The 22,372-nt window shown below is 40.6% G+C and overlaps 1 protein-coding gene across 1 annotated transcript in view; it reads right to left on the bottom strand.

Annotated features, from left to right (window-relative positions):
* The window catches only part of CPXM2 (carboxypeptidase X, M14 family member 2), a 67,686-nt gene that overhangs the window by 3,721 nt on the left and 41,593 nt on the right, over window positions 1-22,372 (bottom strand). Inside the window, exons 4-12 of the mRNA XM_038141012.1 lie at window positions 22,056-22,140; window positions 21,617-21,767; window positions 15,224-15,312; window positions 12,448-12,571; window positions 11,361-11,557; window positions 10,368-10,547; window positions 8,919-9,216; window positions 4,546-4,685; window positions 3,491-3,590 (exon numbers count right to left, since the gene is read on the bottom strand). Of these exons, the coding sequence (XP_037996940.1) occupies window positions 3,491-3,590; window positions 4,546-4,685; window positions 8,919-9,216; window positions 10,368-10,547; window positions 11,361-11,557; window positions 12,448-12,571; window positions 15,224-15,312; window positions 21,617-21,767; window positions 22,056-22,140 (1,364 nt within the window). The remainder of the gene's footprint in view (window positions 1-3,490; window positions 3,591-4,545; window positions 4,686-8,918; window positions 9,217-10,367; window positions 10,548-11,360; window positions 11,558-12,447; window positions 12,572-15,223; window positions 15,313-21,616; window positions 21,768-22,055; window positions 22,141-22,372) is intronic.

Here is a 22,372-nt window from a genome sequence, read left to right on the forward strand (position 1 = left end):
ACACCCATTTTATGTACCCATATGTGCATCAGGATTGTTTTAGGCTTCTTTTAAATATGATTTTAACCACCGAATATTCTTAGCTGTGAGTTGAAAAAGGGGAAAAACTATTACCTAAAATTAGCTTTGCACTCTGTCCTGGAGGAACTCCCTGTGAAATAAAGTACATATTCAAATATGCAATTCCATGTAAAAATAGAAATGGAACATCTCCTGCATGAGGAGGGGTTGGGGTTTTTTAGCACTGATGAGACCTGACAGCCTTACTAACACCAGCCTGGGCTCACTGGCAGTGCAGAGTGTAGCAAAAACTGAAGATGATTTGCATAAAAATATTTTATTTGGGGAAGGATCAGGCTGGTCAGCTTCTGTTTAAAGAAACAGCTTTTTAATTCAGGGTTTGGCAAAATAAAAAAATGTGTTTGCAAACAGCAAGTGTTAACAAATGCCAATATTGACTCTACCCTGATAGTGCAGCCTCTGAGCGTGCCAGAATTGTCCCTGATCTGGTCCACTCTTACATCCCAATATGATCAGGGGGGTTTTAAGTCAATTTGACCACATTTGGGGTGCTAAGAAGGTCCACATTTTCTGCTCCTCATGACTCGGGCATTTTTAGGAAAGGCTCTGAGAGGGGCTCTTCATTCAGTTCTCTCTCACCACTGGGGCTGTTGGAAGCTGAACAAAAGGCCAAACCACAAATCTGCCCAAATTCCTCCTATTTATCCCCAAGGGCTCATTTTTAGCTGTAAATGCTCTGGCAATACCACAGGGCAGGCAGAGGGCTCTGGATCCCCCCGTGGGTGGCTGTGATCACATCCCTGCTCCCAGCCTGGCTTTAGCCCCAGGACTGCAAAGCTGACCCACATTTTCCTGGCACATTTAGCAGCCAGTTCATCACAACCCCACACAGGGCCAGGAATAAACCTACACATTCACACCCCCACTGGGAATTCATTGCAAAGCTGGGTATTAAGCCTTCAGCAGGATGCACTTTCCCTGCTTTCCACATAGAAGCAAGCAGACAGGAGTATTTCTGTCAGCTGTCAGTGCCCAGAATTTAATACCAGGCTAAAAGGTTGGGGTTTTCTGAAAATCAGATTAAATCCAGTTAAAAAAAAAAATCAGAACAGATGGCAAAAAGAAACACAATTAAAAACACAGATAAATTTAGTAAATAATAGGTTTGCTGAAATAATAGGTTCCAGTGGGAGCAGGCTGGAGGCAGACTGCATCCATACCCACCTACTGGGGCTGGAGAGGGATTGCCATGTCTGCTTAGATAAAATAACAATGCACTACAGGACAAAGATAGCATTGCTATGAATTTAATATGTCAGACTACTCCATAAATTCTACAATTAAGAGAAATGTCCTTTGAGCCCGATAGGACAGACCTTAGTTGCAATGAAGTAATTGTAAAAGTGCAAAAGCAATTTTTACATTTGAATGTGCCAAACTGCACTGATTTAAATCATTATAAAAATCCTTCTAATGTTTTTTTCACCAACAAAAGTCTCTCCAGGAAACCTGGCCATAGTGCTGCACCCCCAAAGCAAGTAACAACTTAAATTCAACTTTTCTGTATGGACCAGGCAGCCAGGAGTGAGGCTGGAGGGTTGTAATAATTAAATAAATATTTAATACATAAATATATTTAATATATTAAATGCTACTTCAAAATCCTTGGGTTTTGGTCCATAAAGTATACTGAAATCACTGCAAACTTACCAAGATATTCATAAAAATTCCTCTGGACACTGTGTGAAATTAAATTAATTACACTTTGCTCCAGAAACCACACAGAAGCATCTGCCTTTGAAGCCTGGCTGTGACACAGAAGTGTTCACCAGGAAGAAACTGCACATTTCTCCATCAATACTTGCTTTGTCATTTCCCAAATTACAGGAAGCAACCCCCAAAACTGCCTTGGCACCATGGAGGGGGAAAGGTACATTTGTCCACCCAACTGAACTCTTTTTCCAGAGGGTTTTTTCACAGAGTCCAGCCCAAGTCTGACTGTAACAACATGGAATCACTCAGACTTAATCAATAGTTTCATCTGCATTGAGGGAAAATGGAATAATTCCCCACAAAGCTCTTGCTCTTGGAATCAATGCCTTCAATTAGCCCATTAATGGTGTTAGCTGAATGTCAGCATCCCTCTCCTTCCATCAGGGATATTGTATCCAGGAGAAAGCCAAACCAATCGGCTTTTCTTTCAGTCCACAGGAAGAAGCAAAGGAATCTTCTCAAACCTTTAAATGTTATTACAGGGCTTTTACAGGCAACTTCTGTCTGGCTCTACGGGGCAGCTGACCACATTAATGCAGCAGTGAAAGAGCAGAGCTCTGCTCACTTGAAACAAAACTTTTATGAATAGAGATTCTGGCCATAATTCTTCTCCTGCTTGGCCTATTTTTACATCAAGGAAACTCAGAGGTTTAAATGGGCACATTTTTCATTTTAAAAGGTATAAATGAAAGAAGACTGCTGACAATTTGCCTTCTTTCTCTGGAGTTATACATGTCATTTTAGCTTTTTGGCTCCAGCATAAATCCTCTAGTTTCAGGGACTAATGAGACGTGTATTGTTATCTGGATAATATGAAACAAGATAGAACTTTTATGTTTCCATCTCCACAGTGATTCCGGAGTGTGAGCTTAAACGTCTCATTAAAAAGAAAAATTAAGGGGAATGAAATAAGTACTTTTATTTTTACTAACAAGTGCAGATGGCCTTGAGCCATAGAGGCTCAGCAATAAGTCAAGATGTAAATAGCTGAAAGATTCCCTGAGTGTTACAAGGTGGATTTTGGGATCTTACACATTTATTGCACTTTTTTTTTTTTTTCACATGACAATCTAGAGTACAGAGAGCTGGAGATTAATCACATATTGCATTAACTCAGAGCAGTACATTAATTTTGTTAACGGAGTAATACAACCCACACTTCATGGCAGACTTTCAGCACTGCCAAGGCTTCCAACACAGGAAAAACCAGCTGATTACTTTAATTCCCACTGTCATTTCTCAGTGGTCCCATTTTGAAATATTTAAGGCAGAATCATTATTGCCTAATTAGGTATCTGTCATTCAATGCTTTCTTTCACAATGGAGACACAGTAGCACTGAAATTAATCATAAACTAAGTTAGATATTCCAAGATTCATTATTGGCTCAGATCACCTCTTGTGGCAAACATTAAAGATTTGGAAGTCACAAAGCTCTATGATATTCCAGGGCCTGAAATCAGTTTATGTGTCCAAATCTGCCTCACTCTGTGCCTCAGTGGCAAAGCACATTGAAGTGGCAGCAAATGAAGAGCACAGAACACAAGTAAAGAGATAAAAAATACATAAAATTAGCATTCAAAACACATGAGGATGTGGTATTCAGGAACATGGTTCAGTGGGTTTGTTTTTAAACCAGAAATCTGTTCTTTTGCACTGATGTTTTGTATTTTTATTTATTTATTTATTTATTTTACCTGTGCGAATGTCATGGTTAACACCTTCTACTGAAATAACAGCATTTGGGATTCCCTTCCCATGCACATCTTTCACAATGCCTTTGATGCCACGATGGACCTGGGAAGAGAACAAAAAAATCTAGAAAGTATTGCACAGCAAAGAACAGCAGTATTCCTAGGAACTTACAATGAATCTTTAATTCCATAAGTGAATTATATTTTTATATTCCTACTTTATGGCTCACAACATTGTGGAACATCATTATTAACCCTGCAGCAGCCCTTCAGGATTAACTTGTTAATCAGTTTGTGAATTATGTTAGGATTCCTGAGGCATCAAATTCAAGATATAAATAAAAACAACAGATGAAGCAACAGACACAATATTGGGGTCTTTTTCCAGCAGCCCTTTCTGGCAAGCTCAGCACCCACATCACATTTTCAGAAGCTTCATTACTTTATTCCCTGAATTCAAACCAGCCTGGCTGAAGTGCTGTGTCTATCAAAAATACCAATAACCATATAATTAGTCATGCAAGAAAAACAGGTGTTGGAACCCTGGTTGCTAAGAATTTTAGACTTTCTGTACTATCAGGCACTGACCCCCCAAAAAACCACTACATTTAACCTAAAACCATAAAAAAACTTCCAAAATTAAATAATGAAACTAAAATTATAAGTGTGTAGTTTAAATGAAGTGTAATATCACATAATAGAAAACTTAAAGTTTAAAGTTTTAGAATATAATAATGTATGTAAAATAAAAGTTTTAAAACCGAAAGTAATCCTCCTTCTTTCCCTTCTTCACCTTCTTCTTCATAAATTTAAGTAGTACTATGTAATTAAATAAAAAAGTGCACATTACAAAACACAAGTAATTAATTAAGTTAAAAATAAAAATAATTTAAGTATAATTTCTTAATTAGAAAATTTATCCTTAAAAAACCTTATAAAAATGCACCTCCATTTTTAAATTGAGTAATAAAATAATATAAAACTCACAACTTATAAAACTAATATAAATAAAACTAGTTTAAACATCTAAATCCAAACAAAAGATACCCGGTGAATACCTGTTCCATAAAAACAATCAGGGACTCGCGGTTGTTTTCCCACTCTTCTGGCAGCTCGCTCTCGTGGGGATATTTGTCACAGCCAACATAGATGGAGAGCTCAAAGCAGTTCGTGTGCAGGTAGCTGAAGTCATTGATACCTGCCAATATTGGGGAAAAAGGGAACAGCATCATGGCCTTTTCAATCTATTGATCAGATCTGAGTTTTTACACAAATTAATGTTAATTTCTATAAACACAAGCTGGGTATTCATCCCTCTGGCTTAGCCCGCAGATTTGGAAGGGCAGAAAGGTTTTAGAAATACCAAATGTTTTGTAACAAATCACCAGAGTGCTCAAGGCCAGGTTGGACAGGTGTCCTGGGTTGCAAGACGTGGCAGGGGGTGTGCATTCCATTGCCATCTGTCAGAGCTGGGGCAGTTATCCTCTGTTCATGGGGCAGTTTTTTCTTTATCTCTCCCACAGCCAATCCTCCCTCCAGGAGATCTCTGCTGTCCATGGCCACTGAGTGTCCCTGCATGGCTGATCAAATTCCATCATCCCATGGGAGATGCTCTGCCCAGGGGAGGAGCCAAGCATTCCTACCTGGATCCAATCTGAGCCTGGGAACAGCACAGCAGCCTTTGCCCCCTGCATTCCCAGAGGAGCAGCTTTCTTCTCACTGCATTCCCAGAGGAGCAGCTTTCTCCTGCCCTGCATTCCCAGAGGAGCAGCTTTCTCCTGCCCTGCATTCCCAGAGGGAGAGCAGGCCCATCTCCAGCAGCCCTGGAGCTGCAGAGGAAAACTCCAGCCTTGTGCAGGATCCCTGCTCCAGCAGAACCACAGCTGGCACTGCAGGAGGGCTGAGCCACCATGGAATGGAACTGTGCCACCATCCTGACCCACAGGGGCTCAGCTCCTGTTCTGACACTCTGGCAGTGTTGTTTTGTATTATTGCATTTTTAATTCTATTTTCATTTTCTTTCCTAGTAAAGAACTGTTATTCCTGCTCCCATATCTTTGCCTGAGATCCCCTTAATTTCAAAATTATAACAGTTCAGAGGGAGGGAGTTTACATTTTCCATTTCAAGAGAGGCTCCTGCCTTCCTTAGCAGACACCTGTCTTTTCAAACCAAGACAACAGGGCTTGGAGCAATCTGGGATAGTGAAAAGTTGCTCCAAGCAGGGGTGGAACTCAATGGGCTTTAAGGATCCTTCCAACCCAAACCCTTCTGGGATTCTATTGATGGAGAAGATGGGGACACAACCAGGAGAAAGGTCTCTCTCTGCAAGAAAAAATTGTGCTTTTTAAAGAAAGCACTAAGCATTCCTAATCCTGGACATTGCCCAGGGAGCAGCTCTCCCTTATGGATGCCCTGGGAATTGTCTGTGTTGGGTGGCAGGGAGGTGCAGCTGTTCACCCAGTTCACAGAATTCCCATTTGATAGAACCCTGAATGCCAGGACACAGAGCTATGTGCTCACAGGGGCTGTTATGTAAAAGTGATTTATCAGAGCAGTTGGTGAAATAGTTCCTCAGTCTGTTTTCCTCCCTGAGAAATCTAACCGATAGAAAAGCCAGAAAAATCAAGGTAGTAATAATTATTTTATGTTACATATGGTGTTTGTAGTTTGTAAGAAATGAAAGGGTCTCTTTTCTCTCTATCACGGTGCTGCAGAAGACTGGGATCTGCGCTGTTGCTCTGCAATAGGGATTTCCATCAGAAATATGTCCTTATCAAGCCCCAGGAAGCTCAGTGCCTCCAGTCTCTGAGGAGCTGCAGTTTAATTCTGCATTACAGAGACCACTGTAACCTTTGCACAGGGCTGGAGCACTAAGGAGGGCTGTCTTAACATACAGATCTCAAACATTTCCATTCTCCAGGTTTCTCTCCTGATTCCCACCATTATTTTTCCTCCTTATTAGTTCTCCACTCTCACACAGATAACAAGATACAAAACATGAACCCTAAAGGAAGAAATTCTTGAGCTTCATTTCTTGCTCCACCTGCACTTCTAATAAGAAAATATTTTAAAATATGTTTATTAATGATCATTAGTTCTTATGTTTTAAATAGCAAAGATTAGCAGGAGTTGCATTCACCGAGTGCTTCTGACCGAGAAGAGTTAAACCAAAATCCCTGTTCCTGTCCAATTAGCACAGAGCAGTAGTCAAGTATTTAATGAGCCCTCAGTGCCTTCTGGAAGCAGAGCAGGAGGATTATATAATACAGATGTTAAACTTTTCACTTTTGTTGATGGGGAAGACCTAAACATCAGCCAGTGGCATATGCTACTCTACATAAATGTGCTTCCCCTCCACTTGAGAAACAGCCACAATTATTTTCCCCTCACATACTGTATAACATCCTGATTAATCTGCTGTGAAATGTTTTGCCATACACACTAATTGCTCAGTTTTAATACATGTATTTAAGAAAATGGCTTTGCGTTGCCAAGAGCGACTCTTTCCTAGTGCCTGAACATGCAAATCCAGCCTCAAAAACACAGGAAATAAAATGAAATCAATCCCTTTTTTGCCTCTGTGCAGTTCATCCAGTGCAGAAACTTTACGTGTAAAATTGCTGGAGAACTTGCATTCTCTGCAGTCAAAATAATGTGCAGGAAATATCATGGCTGGGTTTTAAAGGCATGAGGAGGTGCTGGGTATCTGTGGTGCACATGCTTCTCTAGGGACTGAAAGGAAATCTAATATTTCTAAATGAAATAAATATTAAAAATTTATTTAGTATTTAAATAAATATTAAATATTATCTAAATTAAATTAATCTAATGCCATCTACATTTTCCCATGGCATGAGCAGCGAGAAATTTCTGTGCAGGACCACTGCAAGGAAGCAGATGGATGAGGAGGGGGGCAGTTTCAAGGTGTGGTACAATGAGGAGATGTCCCCCACAAAAAAGGATGGGGTGAGAGCTTCTCAAGCACTTGAGAAGGTGGGAGAGCTTCTGCAAGCACTTTTTTGGAGGTCTTACCATAATGTAACAGAGCAGGACATAAATCATAATTAAAACATGATCAAGAAATAAAGCAAATCAGATGAAACAAATCCAAAATGTAATTGGTCCTAAGAAATCAGTGTAATATTCAGCATCTATATTGTCCATCTTTACCTAATGGAACTCAGTGTGACAGATGTTAGTGACAAGGCCAATGCCATCCTTTATGAATTGATTCATAATGATGTTTCTTGTTGCACTTAGGAAAATTAAATTCATAAATTAGATAATTAAGTGGTCAAGTTAGCTCTCAGAGAATGCTTTAGAATCTGCAGAAATGCACAGGATTGTACTGTCAGACCTAAGAGTTCAAGGTTTCCCCCCAAACTCACCCAACACTTTTTAATCTCCTGAAAAAATATTTGAAAAGCTAATTCTCGACTGTAGCCTTCAAAGGCTGGCCAACACTAACTCCACCTGGGCCAACATAAAAGCCATAAAAGCCACATCCAAAATCCCAAAATGTTTATGCAGTGGAAGTACCTGCGAGTTCCAAACATGAGCCAGGTTCAACTAAACCTGGGTTTCAGAGACACTGCCCTGCATCTGTTTGCCATTACTGCTGTTCCTGTTGTCAGCCCACTGGTGGCAGATGCCTGTCTCATTTCCTAATTTCAGGGAATATGTTGTTTGACTGATGCACTTAGAAAAACACGAGGATTTTGAGCAAAGGCAAACGTGTCTAATACTGTTAAAAATGGGTTTCTAATTGGGCGTTCCTGGAAACTGAGGTTTTGGCCACACCACAGGCCATGGCTTCTCCTCTGTGCTCCTTAATAGGGTGACAGGCTTGGGTGTGTGGAGATTGATCCAGGCTGTGATTTATCCTGGCAGCAGGAATGCGTGTGGAGCCCATGCAAAATTTAAGTGTAAGGACGTCCAGGTGTTTTAGAAATAAGAGTAGCAGGCAAACAGTAGCTTTTTATGGCATTTCATTGCAACTGCCAGTGAATGTGAGTGAGGGCTGATCTGAGGCTGACTTCCATCAGCAGGAGGCTGAAATCAGGATTTCCTTATCTGAGAGCCACTGGAATCTCTCCCTGAAGCCACTGCTTCAGCTCTGAGACTGGTTGTGGTGCTTGGCCGCAGTTTTCTTCTTGTCACCTTTTGTGGGGGTTTGCACTGGGTTGGTTTCTTCCTGACAAACTATCTTGAGTGCACAGAATTTTAAAGCTGATGTTCTGCATGTGCATTTTTGCAAAACTTGGCTGTAAAAGTAGGAGTCACTGGGTATTAATGGCAGTAATGGCATCTGGAAATACTCCTCCTAGTACATTTTACCACCACTGCTGCTGCAATGTACACCAGGCGGTTGTGTCTGCTGGCTTTACCCTAATTAGCAAGGCAACACTAATTGGAGCTTCTACCACTTACTTCCAGCCACGGTGTGCCACGAGGCTCCGTTCACAGTGCCATCCTCCTTCTGGAAGTCCTCAGTGTGGCAGGCTCTCCTCCTGGCATCCGTCATCAGGCGGTGCGTGGAGGCGTAGGAATAGGCCAGCCAGCGGAACACGTGGTCGTCTGGGGTGGGCGTGTAATCCTGGGTTTTCCACATGGATCTCACCATGTCGTAGGGATAGGCCACCACCAGCTCTCCCCCCTGCAAGTTGCCGCCCAGCACAAAAGGGATTTTTTCCATCCAGGCGATGATTGCCCGCGTCTCCACCGCCACCTGGGAGAAAAAGGGGCAGCAGATCTGGTTCAGCATGGAAATCGGACTGTGCTGCTTGAAAGGGAGAGCAGGCTCAGGAGTTCCTGAGAGTGAGGGGCCAGCAGAAGGGATGTGGGCAAGGAGAAGGCCTTCTTTGAATTATGGTGCTTGTCAGCCATCCTTGGGAGGTCACAGACATCCCTTAAGAGTTAACAAAACCTTCACATCAGTAATTTATGGAACAGGAACCTCTATGTCAAGTGAGGCCGAGAGCAGGAACTGACAGAGGTGTCAGATGGTGACATTGCTCCCCCTCTTTGTTTCCAAAATAAGGGATTTTAAACATAGAAATAAAGGACATAAATTAAAACACAGGAAGTTTCACCTCAAGACGAAAATGAACTTTTCCACGAGGGTGGCAGAGCACTGGGACAGCTGCACAGGGAGGTCATTGAGTCTCCCTCTCTGGAAACATTCCAAACCCACCTGGATGTGTTTCTGTGTCACCTGTTCCAGGTGACCCTGCCTTGGACTGATCTCCAGAGGCCCCTTTAAACTGTAACTATTCCATGATTGTGTGATTTTAAAGTACTAAAAACGGCCACAGTGAAGCTGCTATCAATAGCTGCCATTATAATTCAAAGGTCAGGCCAAAATAAGTTAAATTTCTGGCACTACATCAAATAAACGACGTTAACATAAGCCACAGCACTGGGTTTGCATATACCTGATCTGTTGCTGTGTTTTTCGAGATAAGAATATATTTCAAGTAAGAGCAAGTAAGAAAATCCCAGGACAAATCTGTGACCGAGTTTTCAAAGAGCTCATCTATGCCACAAAACTTGAGAGAAGCCTAATCCACATGGCTGAGCTCATGCTGTGCTTCTCCTTGTCTACCTTGCTGCCCAAAAGTTGGATTTGGAGTCCTCCAGGTTCTTGCAATAGCTGATGGAAAAGAAAATCCTCTAGGAAACAGTTTCTTCCTCAAGACCTGCCTCTAAATCCTGGGTGAAAATTGTGCTTTTGTGGTGCATTTTTATTTCCACTGACATAAAGGGAATTAGTGACTTAGATCAGAACTTCACTCCCAGGTTATTTATGTCCTGAGAAATGTTAATCTCACTCTCTCAGCACATCCCAGTCTTTGTGTCCCCTCTCCTAGCCTTACTCACAGTGGCATTTTCAGACAGATACCAGTCAGGGATCGGGATGTGATGGTTTGGAACTTTTCTTTTACTCTTCTTCTGATCTTCTGACTCCCAGAGCAGAGAGTTTAGGTCAGGGAAGTTATTGTTGATGTCAATGCCGTCCTGAGTCCACCGTCCTAGAGACCATCCCCCTAGTTCTGAACCCTTGGATTAAACAAAAATAAAAAGAAAGAAAAAAATATTAATGTTCATTCAAAATACAGAAACCTGTGAGCCCCTGCAGAATGTTTGGGAATGTGCCAGAGGTAATTCTATACAGAGAAATGGAAGATTGATTATTTAATTAACTGAATTAAATCATTGGCGCTTTAAAAAATTTTTTGTATGAAAACTTGAATGAGGTGAAGGAAAACCCATGAAAATTTACTTGAGGGTAGCCAAAATATATCTCTCAATGGAGACAGCAGACATTCCCTCCCATTACTATGATTTTGACTTTCCTGTTCCAGTCTTCTGTAGACTGCTCTGGAAGATTTTCCAGCACATTTGACCAGCCCCTACAATTTTTCCTGGTGTCTGTCTTCATCCAGACTGAATTATTACAATGCCCAACACATCATGCTCTCCTTAAAGGCACACTATAAAATTTCAGCTGTGGAGGAATGCAGATTTTCACGTGCTGAGCTTGGTTTCTCATGAGAAACAGATTGCATGAAATTTCCATTTTCCATAATGGTGTTCCCATGGCTCTGTACACCTCAGGATGGTTTGCTCTGGCAGCCTTTGTGACCCTCCTTTCCTGTACATTTTCCTGTTAGCCAACATCACATCAAATACCGTTTCTTTCAGCTTTTTCCCAAGATGGTTTGTGTTTACTTTGATGTGCCCATCTTTTCATTTTTAAATTTCGATCTCTAGCCAAACATGATCTTTGAAGAAAATAAAGACAAGAGGAGCATTTTCGATTCATCTACTGGAAAGAAAAGAATTCCTTGATGTGTTCATCATCCTAATTACCGCTTTATAGGCCTTGTCATATCCGTCAGGGTTCACTGAGGGCAGCAGGTGGATTCTGGTGTCCTGGATGAGGTGCACAATGCGTGGGTTCCCAGCCAGGTATTCCTGGCACATGAACTGCATGAGCAGGAGGATTAGCTCTCGTCCAAGCACTTCATTCCCATGAGCTCCTGCAATGTAGTGGAACTCTGGCTCCCCTGTGGAAAAAAAACCACGGAGCTGAGTTGTAGTCAGAGCAGCAAATCAAATCTCTATCAAATGGCATCGATGTCAATCAGCAACATTTCACTTAAGGAGTGAGGAGAAATGTCTCAGCTGCACAGATGAGAGGTGAAAATGTCACTTTGGAGAAATAAATTGCTTTCTGTTGCTATTTTAGAACTGGCTTATGTATCAGTGATATCTAAAGCCACTATGTAAAACCTCTAAAACTCATATTTGATTAAACAGATCTTGAATTATACTCACAACTTCAGCATGTTAGAGGTAGATTTTAACAGTTTTGAAGGTCTAAAAGTCACATGAAAAATACTTTGCTAGAAGAGAATTTTCCTGACAACCAATCTAAGGACATTATTCATGGATATGGCAAAGCACAAAATTCCTTTATTCCAACAGTTGTCCCAGGCACTACCACAGTGAGAAAGACCAAAGATCAAATGAGTTTCTATGCCAAAGAATTATATCATGGTAGGAAATTGAACCCCAGACCTCATGAGTAAAAAATTATTTGGAGATTTGGCCTGTCCCTGCTTGCAATGCATTAAGGTAAATTTCTATCCATAGCTACATCAATTCCATGACTAAAATCCATCCCCCAGTATTAAAGTTCACTTTTATTTTATTACTGTGAAGAATGATTATTAGAGAATTTGATCCCACATCCAAAATGTCCTCTATTTGTGCTCACCCTCCCCTTCCTGATTTAGAAATACAGCACTGAGCTTCCTCCCACATACATTTGAAATCTTTGCTGCCATGAATATAATTCCATCAGTGATAATTAGTGCAGATATGGAGAAAGAGGGGGAAAAAAGCCAAATCCCAACACCCTTTCAACAGATTTAGTTAAGATTAAAATCCTAACCAACTTCGTGTTCTCCTGGGTTGTCAGAAATCTCAACTGCATACAGCTTCAGTCCTTGGTTGCTTTTTCCAATGTTGTAAATTCTTGTGATATTTGGGCACATTTTATTCACAGTTTTCATCAGCTGCCAACAAAAAAAGAGGGAAAAAATATATTTACACAATGCAGCATCAAAATAGATCCACGACAAATTGGTTCATTCTAAATTGGATGTGGCACAAACTCTTCATTTGCTTCTCTGGTTACTTCTTAGTTGTAAAGACTTTATGTTTAGTTCATGAATTTATAGCTCTGCTATCTCATTTTTAAAACATTATGCCATGGAGAGTAATTAAAATAATGGAGAGTAATTAAAACAACCACACTCTGTGAGGTACTATAGATAAGGGACTTGAGGTGACCCAGGGTGCCAGTGCACAGAAATGCATTTATTTTGCAGGTTGCCACATTTCAATAGAAATTTGAATTTTTCCACTCTGCCAGCAAGCAGAGATATTGCATTAAAAGCAGTTCTGTTTTAGCTAAAGGCTAAAACCCTGCTGTATAAATAATGTTACTGACTCAGACCTGTGTTTACTAATTTCTCTCCTCACACCTTCTTCAAATTGAAGCAAACTGAGCTGGCTGATGTTTCCCTGCATCCACAAGCTGAGAAATGGAGAATGTGAGCCTGTTGTCTCAGAGCTCCTCTGAAACTCCTGACTCTGAAACTTCCACATGCAGAAGCTTTCCTGACGTGTCTGGCCTCCAGTGCTCACAGGATACCAGGAACATCAATTTAGAAAAGTGGTTGAAAGTATGGAAATGCTCATTAAAAGTGAGAAAAGTGCCCAGAACCAAGTTCAAAGTCTATTACATTCAGTGGAAATATTTGTGTTGGCCTCAGCAAACTCCCCATCATCTCTTTAATTGCAAACATGTGATTATTTTCTGAGTCAAAGAACTTTTAATGCAAGAACTTTTCCTGCATTAGAGCCTTTGTAGTAGCATTTACTATGACTCTTGGTAACATGTAATGCAGTGGAGTTAATGTAAATACAACGCTGAAAATCAACATATTTCATATTTGATCTTCTCATTCCCATTTCCTACAAATGGCAGAATATTTCACCTATGATCTGGGCTTGTTGTCTCAAGGTTGTACTCAAATATCCACATCAAACACAGCTTCCTGTACCACATCAATATATACAAATATATACATAGAAATGAAGAAACAAGAAATATTTTGGGCTGTGAGATGATCCTGCACACAAAACACAGTGAGGGTTCCCCTTAACTGGAAGAAGAATATTGAATGCTCTTTTATAAGGAGAAAACTGGAGCTGCAAATTTCATCTTCCTAACTACAGAGTTCTATTAAAATCACCTGACCCTGAGAAAATCCCTCCCTCTCACAAATACTTGACTTATTGCAATGTAATGTGATGCTTCCAAAACATGGCCCAGGGAACACCATCTCCTCCTCCTTCAGTGTAGATAATAAATCACTTCAAACCCAGCATTTTTTTAAGATGTTGGTGGTGAAGTAGTCATGAAAAGTGACAATAATGCATATTATGGGGGTTGGGGATGTTTTTGATTGTTGTTTTTGTTTGTTTGTTTTTAATAAGAAGTTGACTCTGTCAGTTATTATTCCATGATGCACTGAAGTTTTGAGAATAATTTTGGGAATATAAGACTTGTTGCAATGCAACCCAATTCTGCCCATCAGCAATTAAAGTCCAATGAGCTCTAAAAAAATTAACTATTTTGACACAGAAGAAGACAGAAATTGGAAGAGCACACAGTTCACAATTCTCAACCACAATCAGAGATTTTCCATTTGTATGAAGAATGCAAAACCACTCTGGTTTAGAGCTGTGGTTTTTCCCCCCAAGATATTTCTTACCTGACCTACCTGTCTTTCTGCAATGACAACATAAATGCATTTTGTTTTATTGTTCTTGACAGTAATTATGCCAATTGAGTTCCTACTCATCTAATCTTTGGGCTAAGAAATATAGGCCATGAAATCTCTACCAAAATAAACGAGTGACTCAGTACACAATTGCTCAACAAAACCCAGCGGTGACTCATGCAGTATAAATACACTGAAAATCCAGCACACAGCAAGTGATTCACACACATCAAGTCCAAACATATTATCTTTATATCTGAAGAGAAAGTGGGCAGAAATATTTCTTCAGGACAACCCACACTTGTGTCTGTGGTGATACGAAGCAAGATTAAAAACAATAACAAAACCAAGAACTTGTCTGAATTAAAGGAACAAGATTAACAATGCTGGTGGGTTTAAAATTATACTAGCAGAGGTTTTTTTTCTGGTGTTTCTGGTGAATTTTTGCTGATTTTCACAACTGAATATGGAACTGGACTCTAGAGTTTATTCTGATTATTCAAACTCACTGAAACACAATGAGAAAACTGATGGCTAAATCAGAGTCAAATCTAGAAGGAGAAATCACTGTGTCATTCATCACTCAAATACATATGGAAGAAAAAGAGTGACACATTATATGAAAATACTTCCTCTGTCACGCAGTGTCACCTCTTTCAGGTTCATTTATGTACAAATTAAGACTTTGGGACTTTATTGGACTGCTTCTTTCAATAGATCAAAACAGAGGAAATATTTTAAAAACATATTGCAGACAGAGTTTAATAATATTTTAAAATGAAAGTAATATTTTAATTTTTGTGGAATTCAGATTCCACAGGGCTGAAAAGCCTGCACCCATCCACCCTCCATCACACACCATCCTTCTTTGCCTACCTGCCTCATCTCCTTGTAGTTGTGATGCTTAAAGTCCAGATTATCAGTGGTTGTCATTTCATTTCTTCTGTGGTAATAATTGTTTGGGTCTGAGAAAAGAAAAAAAAGGAGTTTTCTCACGCTTAGGAATTTCAGATATAGAGGTGCTTTGGCAGAATGCATGTAAGAAACGGGGAAATCTGAATTCCACTGTCCTGTGTGTATCTAAAACAGGTTTTCAAAAGCAAAACTCAGAGAAACAACTCATTTGAAATATTTCTAATCACTGCACAAATCAATTCATACAGGTCCAAACAAAAGCAAGGAGGCACCAGCTTTCCAGACAGCTCCTCTGCACAAAAACCCCCAAACTTCAACAGCAAAGCAGAAGGGCAGCCTTAGGCTGCAGAGGAGGAAAAAGTCATTGGGAAATGATGAGTCAGATGCAAGATAAAAGAGTGGAAGAAAAATCAAATTAGAGGAAAAAGCCACAGAAAATGCTTTGTGTCCACTTGATTAATTTACTATTGCAAGGAATTTTAGTTTTCCTGATGAGTATTTTCCAAGTCCATGCGCTGATTGCAAAACATGGAATGGAATAATTTGGCATATTAAGAATTCCAAATTACCTTCCAAAGCAGTTCCTGTGGAAGTCAGAGGTGCTTGTTACTAAACATTTACATATTCACTTATTTATGGATATTGGTTATTGTTTGTTCATTTTGAAGTATCAAAGGAGGATATGTGGTTAGAAAAGAATCTTTTGTCTCCTTGATATTCCAGGCCCTTCACCTGGAAAAAAAACAAACCAAAAAACCAAAAAACAAACAGGCCAAGACTGTTATGGCTCAGCTTGGAAGTTCCTGATAAATGTGCTCCTAGCCTAATCTATTATGATTTATTTTCAGAGACAAACAAGTCCTTTTGGAAAACATCAGACACATTCCTTAACTTGCCACATCTGGGATGTCTGGAATTCTGAGTAATCATTTGTCAAGCCAGTGGTTGTCAGACTTCTATGAAAAATTGTTTCCCTTCACACAAAATCATCTTCATTGGTTTAAAATTATTGAGGGAAAAGCGAAATATGAAAAAGTCTAAATGTCACCTTTATTGCAACACAAAAAGACATCGTCCCTAGAGAAAAAAAAGGTTTTAAACAGTATCACCTGTCAGCTGTGATTTTTTTTTGTGGGGGGAAAAAAGAACAATTCTGAGTAGGAAAAATATGTAGCAACCATCCCACAGCAACAAATCCTTACTGAAATTATGGAAAACTCACAACAGTGCAAAATACTTTATAACATTTTAAAGTTTCATATTTCTGGTGTTAAAACCACTAAATATTCCCATAAACTTCTACATTTTGGGGGGTACCTTTTGCACTATTTAAGTTATTTATGTAATGAAACATGCAAGACCCATTAAGTTTCTCAGTAAAATGACCCATCCTTGCCTCCACTTCCATTTCCTAATCTACAACAGAGAAGGTCAGTTGAAGGCTGCTCTACAAATATGACAGAAAAATGTCCAAAAAAATCTTGTCTCATCAAAACCCATGTTAATTTGTAGAAATTACTCGTTAATATGCTGATGAGAAATGGAAATCATAAAGAAAACCTCTACCTCTTCTCAAAAGAGACAATGTGTTCAATGCCCCACAGAGTATCTTCATCATTGAAAAAATTACCTCCATGTTGTAAAAATACAAAAATAAACGCCGTTAAACTGCCAGGATGTTGAAAGTTTTCTGTATCCCCATGAGCCAAAATATACAGCAACTGATTTTTTCCCTGATACTTTAATCCCATGCCTTTCAAAGCCTGGCTCTTTTTCCATACATCAAACACTAATATCATGGGAATGACTGTGAATGCTGTAGAGTTGGTGGAAACTTAAAAAAACTGTGCAGTGAGAATGATGGTATCTCTGGCCCTTCCTCAACAACAGAGCTCAATTTGACAGTTCCCTGGGGAATTAACACTCATACTTTGCCAGGCTCTGCTGCAGCCTGCTTGGATTGCTGGATTTCTGCTGCAGCAGGAATACAGATTAGAACATTAAAAGCTAAAATGTAGAAAGGCAAACAAGGCTTGCACACAGCTGGATGGGTCCACTTTGGCAAAAAACAATTTTTTTTTGTAAAACTGAGAATAAGAGAGTGAAAAACTCAAAACACAGAAGAGTTATAAGAGAAATATTCTGATTTAGTCACAGAAATTCTGGAGGAAGTCTCTCTAACGTCCATAGAGAAAAGAACCTGCAAAACTGTGGCACTCGTGTTTATACAGAGGGATATATTAGCTTTTTTCTACCACTAACCTGTCTGTACATCACCAGTAGAGGTAATGAAATTTACTGGGAGAGGCACTTTGTGCTCTTCATCCTTCTACTCTTGGAAAGATGGACAAGTGACTAAAGCTGTTAAAAATCAGATTTATAGAAACACAGAATGGCTTGGTTTGGAAGGGACCTCAAATCCCATCCAGTGCCACCCCAGCCAGGGGCAGAGACACCTTCACTGTCCCAGGGTGCTCCAAGCCCTGTCCAGCCTGGCCTTGGGCACTGCCAGGGATCCAGGGGCAGCCCCAGCTGCTCTGGGCACCCTGTGCCAGGGCCTGCCCACCCTCCCAGAGAAAAATTCCTTCCCAATATCCCATCTAACCCTGCCCCCTGCCATTGGGAAGCCATTCCCTTGTCCTCTCATTCCAGGCCCTTGTTCAAAGCCTCTCTCTCCATCTTTTTTGTAGCTTCCCTCAGGCCCCGGAAGGCCACAAATACATCACCCCAAGGCCTTCTCCTCTCCAGATGAACAATCCCAGTTCCCTCAGCTTTTCCTCACAGCAGAGCTGCTCCATCCCTCTGATCCTCTCTGAGGTCTTCAAGAGCTCTGTGTCCTTCTGATGCCTCAGGTTTTAGCTTTTATTTAGCTTTTCTATGCTTCACATTCTGTGCTGCTTTAGTGTGTGGGGCTGAGCTTCATATCAGGGGATGGTGAGCTCTCTGCACAGAGCAGGGAGACAAAACAATTCCTGCTCCAGCTGGGCACCAAGGACAAATGATCCAAAGCTCAGCCCAGGAGCACAAACAGCGTGGGCTGCAGAGAGAAAAACAAGCAGGGTGGGAGTGCCTGGGCTAAAGCTGGAACGGGACAATGAACTGCAAGGTGCAAATGGAGCAGAACTGAGCCAAGGGAGAGACCCCGGGAGCGCTCGTGCATTTTGGGACCATTTGGGTTCATCTTGGGTGCAGCCCTGGCTGGGCTCTTGCGCTGCCCAAGGTGGATCCATGGAGGAGATCCTTTGAATAAATCCCTGCTTTATTCTTTAGCTCTGTCCAGTCTCTGTTCTAGGTCAGCCTTCACAAGGCATCCCTTCCTGTGCTGAGAGCCCCAAAACTCCAAGTGGGTTAATGCCCAACGACTTTGCAGCATGAGGGCTCTGAAAACTGCCCAGAAAAAGGACCAGAAAGGACCAATTGCTTAGCAGTTGATGAAAAACAAGGATATTTTCACTTATTACAGCTCTACTGCACCTCAGCTAGTGAGGCCTGGATGCTTCCAGCAAGTTTCAGCTTCTCAGAAGTGCTGCTCCAAATTCAGGGCATACTGAAGACATTCCAAGGGATTCCAAGAAGTTTTTAATAAAAAGAATATTCAGTTTTAAATCTTGTAGACTGCCTTAAAAACCGTCATGTGCTATTTTGCAAATGACTGATTTTTTTTTTAATTTCCATGCAATTTAAGTGAATTTGACTTGTCTTCACTAAATTGAACATCTCACAGACAGCACATGTGTAATCTTGAAATAAATCCGCTGGCAGCCACATCAGGTGATCCGAAGTTTTTTTCCACATGATCTATTTCATGGCAGCCTCATGAGCATTGCTCATGAGCATTAACATCACACATGAAATCAGCAATGAAATAATATTTTTCAACTATGAACTGATCCTTTTCTCCTTTTATTCTCAGAAGTAGATGCTGGATTTAGAACTGCTGTTTACATGGACATTTATAATGAAACATACTTGTAAAAAAGACACTTTTTAAATCAAAAAATGCACAGAACTTTAGACTTGACCAGGTAGCCTGGCACTAAGAGAGAAGCAGTAAAAATAAGACTGAAGCCACTGCTAAACAGCTCCATTACAGAGCTGTTAATTTTTTTTTATTGTGGGTTCAAAGTAATGGCATGATCATGGTACCAGCGATAGTTTTCTATATAAGAACTATTAAAAATTAAATTCCATCACAAATTTATTCCGTTAAAATAATTGTCCCTTGCTTTAAATATGCTACAATATAAATAAATGCATGAAGAACTCAACTAATTTTCTCTCTCCAATCTCTGGGTGCTTTTGATCACATGCAATTTCATTTTGACCTTCCTTAGGTTTGAGAAAGAAGGCAAGGAAAGCACATCCATCCCTCTGAGGCAACTGCAAAAGATTGTGTGTGTCAGCCTCCCTCTATGTAAATACCAGCATGGAAGTGGAGAGGGAATTAAATGTTTTTGGATTTTGTCCTCTTTTTGCCCTCTTTTTTGAAACATGGCAGCACTGATTGTTGTTACAGGTAAGATTTTCTGGCATCTTTCCTCCACGGAGAAATGTCTTTCTCTTGGTGAAACAGCAAATCCCTTCTGATGGCCAAAGATAGCACTGACATAGTTGGACAACACAGCTTTTTTTTTTTTCTTTCTTTCTTTCTTTCTTTTTTAGAGCTACTGTAAGAATCTAGAAAAGGTTGTTTGTCCACATGAGCCTAAGATACAACAAAAATGTATGTTATGGATAAGATGTAAGTATTTCACTCATAAAAACTGCAATTATCTTATATAATACTGCTTAGATAAGTATGTTCCAGTTGTCCAAATAGTGTTTTATCATGATTTATCCAATTTTTAGTGCATCTAGCACATGCAGCAGGTTTTACGGACAGAGCCCTACCCACAGGAATGGGTTCTAGCTGTCTTTAACCATTTCCGTCTCATTCAGACAGTGCTAACCTAGAATATCAACCTTATTCAGGTTTTTTCTTTTCTTTTTATCCTTTCTCCTTATTCCTTTATCACCCTCCCTTGTGAGCCTGCTTGATGGAAAGCTGATACAGAGCACAGCCTGAATGCAAATGGTTTAATATATTCAGGGATTAATGAAGGCATAAACCCTAAAATCACAAGTCTAGAAGATGTGAAAAGAAATTCAGTTATGAAAATAGGTTTCTTTCCTTCCCCCCTCTTTTAGTTGTTGGGCTATTTCCCTATGCCCTGGGCTTTGGAAAGGCTAGAGGTGTGTGAACTAACAGAGCTCCACCTCCTGATTTTGGTGAATTTGGGAAAATTGGTCATTTTTATGGAAAAAAAATCCTGTGAGAAAAGAAGATCCTTTGATTTCCAGTCCCACAGTCAATACAGAGTGTTAGAGCAAATCTGTCAAAGTTGTTGCTCCCATGGCCAAACCATCCAGATATTTAACTTGGAATGAGCAAAATGGCACCAATAAAGGGTGAGGAATCCACTTGGAGGGAGCTGCAAAAACATGTCCCATCCTAGAGGAAGAAAACGTGCATGGAAAGGCATCTGGAACCTGGGGAACTGCTTTGTCCCGGGCACCTCGCGTGCGACACGCAAAATGGGCAAGGAGAAAGAAATGCCAGCTCTTTCTGAGCTAAAAAGATGGGTCAGCACTTATCAAAACCTATTAGTTCTTCAGTCCAATTACATTTTGAATGAACACACCCCATTCCCATTGTGTTTCTCAATGAATGATTCTGGTATTTTCTTTCAGGAATATACTGAATCAGCCACTGCGGGCAATTAACTCAATAAATGATTACCAGGGGGATGCTCTGATGCTGTTTCCATGTGAATGCAAGATCTGTGAAAAGCTGGAAGAGCACTCAGCAGGACAGTGCTGAAGGTGGGGATGTGTTCCCAGCTTCACCCACTGACACAGACCCGTGAAGCTGAAGGGTAACAAATGCCAGCACTGCCAAGCAGAATCTGGCCCCGGATGGGTGTAAAGCCAGTGAGATTCTAGGGTAAAAAACTGCTGCACTCAATAAAAATCACCTTTCCAAATACTGATGTTTTTGCTTTTTTCCTGTTTAGATGCTGTTTTAAGGGAGAGAAAGGGATCATGAGAATTTACATACAAATTGCCCTAGAAAACAGATCACCCATGCAATCTTGTTTTTTTTTTAATAAAGGCACTTACAGATACTGTGGCTTGTATATCAGAAGTTATCCTCATACTGTCTGTGGACTTGGGCAGATATTTCTATTTTTTTTTTGCATAACCCTACTCACGAAAGACAAATATTATACCAAAAGCAAAGCTATCCAAAGGAAATGCAATTTTTGAGTCTTGCCACAGGCAGCCATGCCAACAATAATTAAGAAAGGCTCTCACCTGGCAAGGGGCAGCCCAGGATTTCCAGCCTCATGCAGATGCTGCCCTCCTGGAACCAGGAGCGGGGGTTGATGCGGATGTAACGCGCCACCAGCGGCACCGGCAGCATGTTCAGCACGGGGATCTCCTTCTCGCTGTTCCCTTCAAAAATCTGGCCAGGCCAAACGGGGGGAAAGGGCAACATCAGTGCTTCAAACTGTCTCGGAGTGGTTTTGGTAAGAGAAATGTAAAATCATCTTTACTAATGGCGCTCGGGCCAGAATTGCTCTTTGAGGAAGGCAATCCTCCCATTCCCCCTGGGCAAGTCTGATTCTGTACCTTGGGATTTGCTCCTAAAATCCATGGGACCACTGACAGATGCTGCCACTGACTAATCTGTGGCCAGCCCATGCTTTCCCACCTCTGCTCTTCCTCACAAAACATGCTTTGTTCTACTCACCACATCTCCAGATTCGTTCCTGACAGCAGTCCACGCGTGGCTGTCATTGCTCACCAACACTCTGTAAGAGGTCACCCAGTTACTCCTTGAAAAAGAGAATAAATAAGTTACTTTTCAGAACTTAGAATGACTGCACATTATTTAATATAATCAAGCTTATAAGGCTGCTAGCAGTGGAAATCCCATTTGGCAAAGTCATGCCAATCTGGATTCAACACACTATTCAAAAAGCCTGACACATAGAAGCAAAATCCTGGTGAGATAATATTCTGAGATTCCAGGGGGTGAGAGACTTGCTGCTCTCCTCTCCTTTTATA

Source organism: Motacilla alba, chromosome 6 (genome assembly GCF_015832195.1).
Source record: "Motacilla alba alba isolate MOTALB_02 chromosome 6, Motacilla_alba_V1.0_pri, whole genome shotgun sequence".
Lineage (NCBI taxonomy): Eukaryota > Metazoa > Chordata > Aves > Passeriformes > Motacillidae > Motacilla > Motacilla alba.